Source organism: Poecilia formosa, unplaced genomic scaffold (assembly GCF_000485575.1).
Source record: "Poecilia formosa unplaced genomic scaffold, Poecilia_formosa-5.1.2 Scaffold223, whole genome shotgun sequence".
Lineage (NCBI taxonomy): Eukaryota > Metazoa > Chordata > Actinopteri > Cyprinodontiformes > Poeciliidae > Poecilia > Poecilia formosa.
In genome coordinates, this window is record NW_006800162.1 from 276,224 (window position 1) to 288,783 (window position 12,560).

Below are 12,560 nucleotides of genomic sequence, written 5' to 3' on the forward strand. Positions count from 1 at the left end.
TCTGTGTTTTATAATGACTTGATCATTTTGATGAGACGGTTCAGAGCTGGGATCTGTCCAGTTTGGTTTTCCATGGATGGCAGTGATGGGAATGAACTGCTGGCTCTCCACGGTTTTCCATCGCTGACACTTTCAGGACAGTCGGATCAGAGCCGCTCTGGTTCCAGTTCATCTGGAGATCTGCTCTAGTCTCAGTCATCGTCTTCCTCCCTTTAACCTAAAAGCCATCCTCATTATTCTGAGCTCAGTGTGGGCTGATGTGGAGACAAAGGAAGGCTTAGAAACGAAGTGGCGTTCCAGTTTGTCTGCTGATCTTGAGAGAAGCTCCTGATTGAAACGTTGTCCAGGAAGAGACCTGATGGATGTCCATGTTTAGAAAAGGAGAATTCTTTGTTGTCTGTTTCCATCTGAATGTTGAAAGAAATGGAACGACTCGGACTGGAAATAAATGAAGCAGCTAATGAGACTCAAGCAGACGGCACACATGTTAGTGTTTTACAGACCGACCCACGAGCTTTAAAAGCAACATGTCTTCCACTTGATGGATTGCTCACAGTGTCTGTGGGGGTGAGGATACCACAGAAGAAGATGGAGAGCTCTGCTGATGTTGACTGTCTCATTTTTCTCAGCCTCGGTATTAAAATTGTGCACAAAACTTTGCCAGTATTCCACTAATGTTGAGAAAACACAATTTTGCAATTGCGTTGTTTCCATTAAATAAGAGATGCAGTTAAAATCATGTTGCGCCATCATCCCCCAACTACTTCCAGTTGTCTTGTCATTTCTGCCAATATTGACATCCAGTTGTAGACCATGTGATGCGAAGAAAGTGTTCCCATTACGATTTTGTGAAATAAACCAATTTCCATATGGCCAAAAAAATCCTCCTCATTATTATCAAAAATGTCTTTTTTTTTTCTTCTTTTTTTTTGTTGTTTTTTTTTTAATTGGAGTGTTTCCAGTAGGTGAATGTATTTTTGGAATGTCAAATTGTGCCATTATATGATCAAAGGAAACACAGTTAATGTGGCTAATTTCTCTCCACGATTTAAAAAAGACTGAGTTTTTAAATTGTAGATAACTTTTTTTCAATTAGCGATTTTTTTTTTCTTTTCTTTTCAAAATTAATAATAATTCTCTCAATATGAAAATACAGCATAGACGAAGAATTGTTTGTCAGGAGATGCTCTCTATGCACTGTGTAAAATAAGTATTTTGTAAACATATTTTTCAGGGTTTCCTATTTACAAAGAATTGAGGTTTGTAGTATTCAATTGCAAGACTCAGAATCTTTATTAAAAAAAAAAAAACATCCACAGGCGGTACTGTTTCCTCTTGCTGGATGAACTCTATCTGAGCTCATCCAGCTCTCACACAGACATAAAGAGAAAACCTGTGGCTCTGTCCAGCTTCTAGCAGGGAGATGGCATTTCCACTCATCTTGCATGAATCACTGAGCTCTTCACACAGAGTCATGGCAGCAGCATGGAGACAGACAGACACGCTTGGTGAAATTCACAAACCCAAACACCCCCCACCTGTCTGAAGCAGTGAGGTGGGCTGCCAAGTGTTGTCATAAGAACTGGGTAATGACCAGTTCTAACATTAAGGTGTAAAGATTCAGAGGAGGAAGATAAATGAATGTGCACCTTCCTGTCAAAGAGTCGTCTGCGGTGCATCAGATGGCAGCTTCTCCTGGAATCACTCCTGTTCCTCATAATTATCAGAGCAAGTCTTCAATTGACTTGTTAATGATGAAAGGGAAGGTCCAGATGGGGGTTAAGGAAACAAAAAGGAAACCAGAACCGGTCTGGATGCTGACAGGGAGAAGAGTAGAGTAGCAGGGTAAACTGTTATTGGTCACAATCCCACCTGATGGGCTGCTGGGTGAAGGGTCACCTAACGGGTCACTCTTTTATATCTCCCAGAAAAATCATTATAGAACTTCATGTATCATAATAGAGATTTATCAAACTGTCCAACAGCAGATATGATTGGAGGTAGATGTATTTTTATGTCCAGGTTTCCCACTTTGTATTTGGTTCCTCCTGGTTTTTAAGATCTGCTGTGAAGGTCACCATCTTGTGTTTCCTCTGTATCAGTGTTTAGAGCTCAGCAGGAGGTCATTGTCGTTGTTCCACTTTTGCTTTAATTCACATCATGTCTAATTATCTGCGTCTCTCTGCCTCGGCCGTTCCTATTTGTTTTTCCTTGTCACTCTCAATCTAGAGGAGAACGATGTTTGTCAGATGCTCCGGTGTTCAGTTGGGTTCATGGCCGATGTTTGGAGTGGTTGTTCCGGCCGGGCGGCTGTGAGTTTAAAATGGAGCTTTGTTTGTTTTCACTGGCAGGTCAAGAAGAGTAAAGTGGTTTTAGTTGAGGCCGTGGCTGAGCTGCAGAGGTTCTAGTGTCCCTGTTTCTCCTTGGTGACCAGTGCTTTTTCTACACAGGAATTGAAATTTATCCTGTACATTTCAATTGAAAAAAAACATTTGAATTGCTGTGAAAAATTTTAAAACTAAGAAGGAATATAATCTGGATTCGTAAGTGTACACACTTCACCTTTGAATTCGAATATTAGAATTCAGTGTTCTTGTTAGAAGCTTGTCAGCATCATAAATCATAACTTGCCAGTATTCTGCCACTCTGACTTTTATTCATTCTCCAAATCTCTTAGATTCAAAGGATAACTTTTGCACCCATCCCTCTTCAAATGATTCCACAGATTTTGAACTATTTCCAAAACTTTACTATACCTCTTACAAAGTCATTCTTCTGCTGTTTTCGACATATACTTGGACTTTAGAGTGATGATGAATGAAATCTATAGTCAGTTTCAGCTTTACAAGTGACAATGTTTTTGGTTCAACTCTGAGTAAAACTGTTAATGATTTCACCGACCTCGGCAAAAAAAGCTTAGTTCCACCTGATGAAAAGCCATCCAGTAGAATGATGTTGACATCATTTTTAATTATTTCACTTTTTATTACCACTCACCTTCCTGGCAGTGTCTTAGATATACTGTTTGTAAAAGCCCCTCTCGGGATGGCTGCTGTAAATTATCTCACTCTAAGCATCATGATACAGGCATTGAACTGCTGCTTCCTTCTGTTTGTCTATTATTATGTCTGTTCCCATTAAAAAAATTAATAATGAAATAAATATAAACTCAGTTTGATGTGACTGATGTTAGCAGCCTCTCTGGTTCCTCTGCAGGGAGCAACAATAAGACGCGACGATGAAACAGGAGCCATCTTTGTGGCCCGGATCATGAGAGGAGGAGCAGCAGACAGAAGCGGTCAGTTCTAGCTCTTCTTCTTCTTCTTCTTCTTCCTGATCTTGTTCTTTCCACGTGTTTATCTGTCAGCAGGTTGGAGGTGTGACAGATCCTGACTCTGCAGCAGAGAAACGATGTGTTTGTGCCGTAGATTAAATCAATCCACTCTTTAAAAGTGAACACAGACGGCAGAGCTCTGCTGCTTGTCCACATGTTTCGTGTGTGTGTGTGTGCGCGCGTGTGTGCGTGCATGCTTGCGTGTGTGTGTTCACTGCGTCCAGCCTGTGTGTGTCGACTCTGCCAGAGTCGAGCCAAAGGCAAATTTCCACACATGTCCTCAATAACATCATGACTCCTTTCCAGGCCCACTGATCACCGTCACTGTAAACATTAATCTGCCGTTCTGCACACAACCTCCAGCTCCGAACACGCTGCACTTTCACACAGTAGCTCACTTGAGTTGGAAGATTAGAATAATCAATATCAGGATGATCGTAGAGATTTAATTCTGGTGTTTTTATATGTCAGGGCTGATTCATTCTGGAGACGAAGTGAAGGAGGTCAACGGGATCCCTGTGGACGACAAGAAACCAGAGGATATCATTCGTATCCTGGTATGGCTGGTGGTTTTTTTTATTTTTTCTTTAAATATGTGAAATTTTTCTTGTGTTTCAGCTTCTCTCACTTGGTAAACAAAGAAAAAAAAGTCTTTGTGATGGCAAAAATTGTCTTAATCTTATTAATCCCAACAGGAAATGAAATACTTAACCAAAAAAACAAAACTCTAAAATGTTTTATTTATACTTTATCCACCATCCAGGCCCAGTCACAGGGAGCCATCACTTTTAAAGTTGTCCCTGGTTTGAAGGAAGATGCATCTATCAGAGAGCCAAAGGTCAGTATTTCATCAGTAAATCCAAGTTAGGATCATTCTTTTTGCACATGGACCCAGGCTGTCCTGGGAGTATTCCTGAGATCCTACTGCATGGGGTAACAACAAACCTTTTTGTTGGTTCTGAGCATTGTTGTGTAGCCTCTACCCTTCCTGACAGTCTTAACAACTACACACTTCCAGATGAGCCCTCAACTAAACCCCCTCGCCTCCCATGTGCCAAGCCTGGCTACTTTGATGTCAGAGCATTAATTGGCCAACATGGTGACTTTCTTGGAATCCCTCTCATGTAGAGTAATGTTGTGTTGTACATAAGTTGACGACCAGGTTCTGCACATGGCATTCCTGGAAAAAAAAAAAAAAAAAAAAAGCAGGGCAGGACACCTGGGAAAAAATAGAATAATCACCCTGTGCTTTCATGAGGAGCTTAATTATGATTAGTTGTGATTAATTGATGAAATAATCATCAGCTAGTTTAGTAATCTATTAATCTTTAAATGGACTACACAGACCCAAAAAATGCAATTTTCTGGAAAAAACAAAACAAAATCCCAACATATTCAGAGTATTAATGAAGCCAATATTTTACCGAAAATATATACTTTTTGCATTTGAGATAAAACCACCTTTTATCTGTAAATATGTTTTAGCCAAAATTCCTCAAGTGGCATCGTTTTAGCTTCACCTGCTTCAACTTTATTGAAGGAATGCTGTACTATGCTAAATGTTTTTCTTATTTAATTAATTCCTTTCTTATCTCTATATTTTAATGTGTTTCTAATATTGCATAGAAATGAAAAATATGTAGAATGCCAATTGATTATTTTGGCTATATCTCATCTGAATAATTATTTGATCTATTGATTAATTGATTACTAATTTAATTGTCAGTTTCAGCCCTACTTTCATTAAGGTCCTCCAGATTCTGCCTCAATAACCAACTTGTTTCTCCCTTCTTGTCTCTTTTGTCTGCCCTGTTGCTGGTTTGTCCAGGTGTTTCTGCGAGCATTGTTCGACTATGATCCCAGTAACGACAGTGCCATCCCATGTAAAGAGGCTGGTCTGCGCTTCAAGAAGGGCTCCATCCTTCAAATAATGAGCCAAGAAGATGCAACATGGTGGCAGGCAAAGCTTGATGGGGATGCTAATCCCCGTGCCGGTCTGATCCCGTCCAAACAGTTCCAGGAAAGGTGAGAAACAACCTCCAGCTACGATTCCCTGATACTTCAGCCTCGTTTTCTTCCTTCTGCTGGCTGTGGACTGCCAAACATAAGCTGGATTTCCACACAGTCAGGTCCGTAATAAGTAATGACAGTAATGATAGTGACGGTACTGACGTATTTTGGGCAGCAAGGGAACGGAAACCTTCCCTTGATGTGGAACACATGACACTGGGTAGGTTTTCTGTTGTCATTCAGAAGTCATCGAGGTTGAAATGGAAAACGTAGCCTTTCATTTCTAAACGAAGGGTAAAGTAGTTTTTGGGTACTTGACTTTAGCTAGTGTCTCCACTTCTCCTTTCATTAAGTTCTGTTTTTCTAAGTCTGTCCTGACACAATAAAGCTGCTGGTCATTGTAGAACTGCTTCTCTGAAACTTAGCAGAGAAAAGTGTGAAATATTCACCAACTGGCCATGAAAATTAGTGTTTCTACATTTTCTTTGTTTTTTTTCATGTCCTTCTTTATCCTTCTTTTTCATTTTGCAGGAGATTCGCTTTACGGCAGCCCGCTGCAACTCTGCCACTACAACGGACCCTCAGCAGGCGGCCATGTAAGCATTTACCACCTGCTGTGATTTTTACCCAACAAACCTGAACATGACAGTCTCAGTTTCACAGGATGTGGGCGTGATGGACGTTTGTCCCACACACTTTTTCCGACAACTGTTTCATCATTGTTAAGATGTGGTAACTTGATTTTCTGAGCTGTCTAAGCTTCAGTAGTGCGTCTTGGTTCTTCACATGTCAGGACAAACGGCTCTATGAACTGAGGTCAGATCGTTTCCTGCCTGATCTCCATCCTGCTCTGTTATCACATGGTGCTTCATTACAGCAGGAATGTTCATGTACAAGGCCAGGAGGCCATTAGACAATGTGAACCATTCCTGGTCAGATAGGCAGCAGATGAAAGCCTTACACAGAATAAATAAGGCAGGTCTGGGAAGGATTTAAGATATCGTTCTCATTCTCCTGTTGTCCTTATTGTTTGCTCTTTAAGCTCTCTCTCTACAATCACATCTCATCTAATGTGCTTTAGCTGCTAGTTCAGTGTTCTAGCTGGAGGAGGAGGGGAACATGAGAGCAGAAAATGATGTGAGCTCTAACATGTGAAGCTAGATTTTATGTGAAGGCAGAAACATTTGGTCCAAACTAAAAATGTGTCCTCAGAGATCAGAGCAGAAGTCACCTGACCCTGCTCCAGCTGCTGGTTAGAGATCTTTAACCTGCTGTTGACGCAACTCAGGAGCATCTGGAGGAAATTCAAAGCTTTTAAATTCTGGTGAAACATTTCACTGTAAGGTCCGTCTGTCTTTGATGTTGATTTTGTTGTTTTTATTTTAATCTCCACTTTATACAGTAGTACCAAATTATTTACAGACATTTTAGCAGCACATACATGTTATATTCCTTCCAAGGTTTCTGAATCTGAATGTTTTTCCTCCTTGTGAAATCACAGTGGCCACTCCACAGCCTTACTTCACAGATTGTGTCACACTAGGTAATGAACTACTGTAGATATCCACCATCTAGAGAAATAGTTGCATTAGATCCAGATTTAAATATATTGAAAAGATTGTAGTTTTGATATTGACAGTGTGGCAGACATCTAGATTGTTATCTGAAGCAGCATTTCCAGTGATTTTAGGTTGATGAAGGTGGCAGAGTTGGAGGTAAACTTGAATCAAAGTTAATTACAGAAACTGTAGTTTGTGACCAACGTTGCTGAATCGCAGAAAAACTGAAGAGCCACCTTCATCCCTCTGCAGTCCTCCTTGTCACATAAATGCTCAGCTACATTCTTACCTCAGGCTACAGAGGTATGTTTTGTTCTTAAACACAGTGGATGAAAACATAACTTGATTCCCGAAAGTCAGCCGGCCTTTAAACTGTCTCTGCTTGTCATGGTTATGCGCATTTATCTTGTTGTATTAAGTTTAACCAGCATGTTGTCAGCTGTTTATTACATAGAGATAGAGTAAGTTACTCACATTAGTGAGTAACTGACCCAAACACATTACATGTAGACGTGTGGATAAAAATATCCCCAACTCATGTGGCCGGCAGACATTACTGACTTGAACTGTTAAATCAATTTTGTTAATCTTGAGCTCATAATGAAATGTGACGTCTCTTGACACTTTATACACTTTTTGTGCACAAATAGGAAGTTTCTGGGCCCTCCTCAGTTTTACCTCCAACAACATTGTCATCAGCATCAGAGGATAGAAGTAGTATCCTGAGCAGAAGCTTCACCACATCCAGCAGCCTTACCCATAATGAGAGCAAGTGTTTCTTATTTAGTGTCCAAAAGGCAAATGAAGGACAACGGAGCATGGTTGTGTCCATAAGGCATGCTGCATCGCAGCTGACCAATCAGCTGCAATGATTGGTCATTGCAGCTGAATGATCATCATGTTCTATTACATGTTAAAGGGAGTTCATATTAACACAAACCTAAAAGACTGAAGAAAACCATGCCAATGGTATCCATGCTTTGGCTGGTATGCTGCAGGTTGTAGTGGGGTCTTCATGTTGCGTGTGTGTGTGGGTGGGGGGGGGGGAGGCTGTATTTTGGTGAAACCCTGGCCAACATATGTTTTTTATTTGCAGCATTATGACTTATTTATTCTCTTTGTCCATTTCTTCTTTTCCCTCTGAAAGATGATGTGGAGATAGAGCTTGGTAGGTTTCTTCTCTTTTTTTCTCACCCCATTGCTCAACTGGCTTTTCATAAACTTTAGTACTTTTTAAAAGCAACTAACATTGCTTCTTTACCTTTTGGCACTCAAAGCTACTGAAATTGAAGGTACTACAACCTTTCCCTTTCCATCTCATATTTTACCCATGTACTTGTGCTGCTGTACGCGAGTCCACAGATCCCTTGACCATCGCCAACCCCTTTATCAGTTTGGTGTTAAATGAAAGGTCACCCTCTGCTTCCCATCCTTGTGTTTCCTTCTCCTTCCTCTTCTACTTACTCAGAAAAAGAACTTTGCACCTTGTTGAAATATATTGGTTTCGAACTCGTCTAAAGATACTAATTGACAATTTTATTGATAATATAAATTTATATCAGACAAAGGGCAGGAATGAAGATAGTGACAGAGGTCGTTGCATTATTTAGATTTGGTTTTACATCTATGGTTATCACAAAATGCATATCTAATAGTAATAATAATAATCAGTTTGTCCCACTACTCTCCCCATATTGTCCCCCATGTATTCCAGTGAATGCATCATTTTCATTTTCCCCTTTTCACTTTGTGATTAAAGAGGTAGGTTTCTGTTGCTCTCATGATTGATTCCTATTTTTAATCAGTTGTTGTTACTCTCTTTTGGATTCTTCTTTCCTTTTCTTCCCATCACCAGAAGATGCTGATTATTGTAGCGGATTCCACTTAGGTGAGAGATTCTCATCATCCTGTTTTCCAGCTTATCCTCTCCTCTCTTGGTGTGATTTTTTTCACTGTTGTCATAACTGTGAAAGCTACAAAATCCGTCCTAGACAAAGTGCTTCCCCATTTCTCTAGCAGCTCTCCCTTCATTCATCAACTTTGACCTTCTTTGATGTCACGTGTCTTCCACAGGAAACGGTAACTTCCCTTTATTGGTTGTTATGGCTGACTTATTTATCAGATATATTATGTTGTTATTGTTTTCAGTCTGAGGGTTAAGTTATGGAGCCACAAATCACATTCAGAGATTTGTACATTTGTACAAAAAGTCATAATATTGGCACTAATTGAAAATGAATGATTGTTTTTGCACTTTTCACTTTTAGAATCCATAATTAATCTATCTATTGTTTCATTTGGATCAAACCCTCCTAACATTAAAGAGGGTCACCCTCCATGTCTCAGCTATGCCTCAATGTTCCGTTTATTTTCCACTCTCTCCGTCTCTCTGGGGATTCGCTCTGTCACTCTGCCCTTCACACAATCTCAGTGACCTCATCGTCTCTTCTTCCTCTGTTGGGCCCAAGCGACGTCCTGCAGTGTTGTAGGTTTGCAGCTTTTCTTGAAACCCAGTAGCTCTCTGTGAGATTTAACCAAAATGAGAAAACCTCAAGAGTAGGGAAAAAAAAACAGAAACCATTCTAATAACACGTCCTCTGGGTGAGTACAGCTGCGTGGCTTCTCGGCCGGTTGGATGTGGTTGTAGGATGTAACGTTGGCCCGTTCTCAAAGGTTTGAAACTCTAGAAGCAGCAGATGTTTTTCCAATGCTACTAAAGCTGAACGGCGGAATAAAGGAGGTGGTGGAAGGCGAGCAGTTGTTGTCCTCAGGTTTTAGTCTTTTTCCTTCCTTTTTTCTTTTCTCTCGTCCTCTCCGGCGGTGTGGCGCTCAGAGTTGTTTGTGTCAAGGTGAGGCTGAACAGATTTACTTTCCACAAGTGGAGCATTTTGCCATGATACTCCACTGGAGACACTTCATTTCTTTGGGTTTATTTCAAATGTAATTCACACAGAGATGAAAAGGAAGGGGGAAAAGTGGGGAAAGGGTTTTAAAGGAAAGGAGGTAGCGGTAGAGGAGAGAAAGTAAACATCCTTGAAGTCTGCCTCTAAACCTACAGAAAGAGAAACCACAACAACAAACATGTGCATAAATAGCAGTTATGACATCATCATTGTTTTTTATTCCTGCTTCTATCAATCTCTGAAAGATTCATTTTTTTAAAAAAACGGAGGGACTTCTGTGCTTTATACGCACTGAACTTTAGAAACTGTGGACGACAGAATACAGTTGAACCATTAACCAGCCAACATCACTAAAAACCCTAAAAGATTCAACCTTGTTTTTCCTGTAGTCATCTTGGATTTATTTATTTTTTGTAAATATAACATTTTATTTCTTTGCTTTTGGTGTTTCCAGACTCTTTAGTGTTGGCATCATTGACTGTGTCTTTAAAGTTTCCTCAACAATCTGAGCCACTTATTTTGTCAGTGTGAGTTTTATTCTTTTTGCTAACCTAGCGGCAGCTTCTGGGTCGACCAGCATCATTCTGAGATGAGACGTCTCTAAGCCCGTAGAGCTGCGGGATGAGACGGAGGGGAAACAGATTGCTTCTGACGCAAATAGACTTTTAGCAGCCTCGGATCTGGAACATTGTTCCACCATGTAAGCCTGTAAGAGTTGGGTTGGAGACCATTTTCCTCATCCTTTGTGAGTCTCTTCTCCCCAGATAACCCAGTTTAAACACTGGGATGACCGCTACAGAAACTGATTAAAGATGTGAAGCATCATCTGGTCTAACCCCAGCTAAACCTTCCTCTGTCAGAAGGTCAGAGTAGCTACCAGACCAGATATGTAGGCTGCTCCTGGAAACAGATGCTGGATGTATTCACAAAGATCAGAACCTGAACTTCACTTCAGTGCAGAACCATAATCATTTCTGCAGACGTCTGTTGTTACAGTTGTAGGAGGAACATTTGGAGAACTCGTACAGTAGAGTTTGGCCGGAAATGTTTGGAGAATGACTTCTTGTTTTTTTCTGTGTGGGGAAAAAAAGGTTGATGTTATGTCTGTTACAAATACAAAATGTCTGCACACTCTTTAAACCAATAGTATGTATGAATGCATGAAGAAAACATACAAGAATTAGTTTTTTCATATGCAAAATCCTTTAGATCAGGTGGGGAGCTATTTTGTTTTCCAGTCTGTAAACACAGTCTGTATCTGAATATCAGATTGGCTGCAAGAGTTTATTGGTAGCTTTGTTAAATTGTCAATATTAATCTGGAAAAATAATAATAATAATTAAAAATTATTTATTTATTTTTATTTATTTATTTATTTTTTGTAAGGATGGACAATGACCCACCTCAAGCTTTCCAAAATAACCCTGTACAAAATCTGACTATTCTGACTGGGTCAGAGTATCCTCACTTTCCTTAACCAGAAAAGGATTGACTGCTCATCTTGGATTTAGAACGAGTCCCTGCCTCAAGCAGAGAAGTTATAGTATCATTTGGTTTTGCTTTTGATGAAGAGTCTGGTGGGGTGTGGGAATAGATGTATTGGAGCTTCTTCTGCAAGAAGGAGGTCATTGCTTCTGATGGTCATTGTTTAAACTTTGCCTTTATCTGTTTACTTCTTCATCTATGTTTCTAGCCTCATCTAGAGTCATGACAAATGCATGACTTAAAGAATAGGATCCTGGATATGCAGTACAAACTGAGATTAGCTTCTTCTCTAGGGTTTCTGATTTGGACATGGGGTTCGGCTGGAGCCCAAAGTAGAACTTCTGCTTTTCCACAATAAATAGATTCAGCTGATGTGATTGGAGGATCTGATCAGAATTGTTCCTAAAAGTTTCCCTTTAAATTAATCCCTTTGGCAGAATCAGAACTCGCCATAGAACCATATTTTCACTCTAACCTGAGAACATTTCAAGGTTACAAGAACAGCCTGAAGAGTGCCATCTAAGGATGGATGGATGTTTCATCTCTTTTTCTGATTGTTGATAATTTCTCTCTACTTTCTATTCTTTTGTGTTATGCAGAAGCACAAAGGAGATCACATATTAGAACGTTCAAGAACAGCAGTTCTCCTGTCTACCATCAGATTAGAAGAGCTGCAGGTCTTCTCTTCCTTTTCTTCCATCTTGCAATAATAATGGCTGACAGAATGGAAAGCCTCCACTCCTCCCTGGCTGCCTACCATCCCTCCTCCTCATCCTTCCAACCAGTCCTGTAATCTGGACGTGTAACAAGGCAGGAAGAGCTGCTAATGCTTCCCACATTTGGTGCCCACCACCTGGACTAAGTGTTACAGCGTCAAACCGCAGCATTGAGCTGAGAACATAACGCTCACTTCATCCCTCAATGCCATGTCTGGTTATCTCCATGGATATTGTCTCCATCCAGTCTGAGGAGGAGAACCAGGATGGTTCTGGAGCCCACAGTCAGGCCCCGGGCCCCTGATGGAGGGTCCCTCACTACAGCAGCTGGTTTCACTGGGAGCTTTTTCCTCTTTGTCTCCCTTTCATTTTACCCTCACCACTCTTTGAGTGAAATAAGTTGTGATTGGAGGGAAAAAGGCTGCTTGTCGTTTACTGATGGCCTCCATGTGACGCCTGGAAGACCTGATGCTGCTCTCTGCTGTCAGGCTTTGTGACGGTTTCTCGTCAGATCAACTTTTCTTTCTGCTTCACTGTTGTGGACATTTGTTTT

General features: G+C 40.5%; 1 protein-coding gene across 3 annotated transcripts in view; it reads left to right on the top strand.

Moving 5' to 3' along the window:
* Positions 1–10,059, top strand: part of LOC103149362 (MAGUK p55 subfamily member 7) — a 21,555-nt gene extending 11,496 nt beyond the window's left edge. Inside the window, exons 4-11 of one of the 3 annotated variants that reach the window (XM_016679853.1) lie at positions 3,217–3,298; positions 3,806–3,891; positions 4,098–4,172; positions 5,163–5,359; positions 5,876–5,940; positions 8,051–8,071; positions 8,181–8,195; positions 8,759–10,059. In XM_016679853.1, the coding sequence (XP_016535339.1) occupies positions 3,217–3,298; positions 3,806–3,891; positions 4,098–4,172; positions 5,163–5,359; positions 5,876–5,940; positions 8,051–8,071; positions 8,181–8,195; positions 8,759–8,919 (702 nt within the window). In that variant the 3' untranslated portion in view covers positions 8,920–10,059. Of the gene's footprint in view, positions 1–3,216; positions 3,299–3,805; positions 3,892–4,097; positions 4,173–5,162; positions 5,360–5,875; positions 5,941–6,845; positions 6,936–8,050; positions 8,072–8,180; positions 8,196–8,758 lie in introns of those variants that run through there. The other 2 variants (XM_007568470.2, XM_016679854.1) reach the window with 2 other exon arrangements.
* Positions 10,060–12,560: the final 2,501 nt, after the last annotated feature.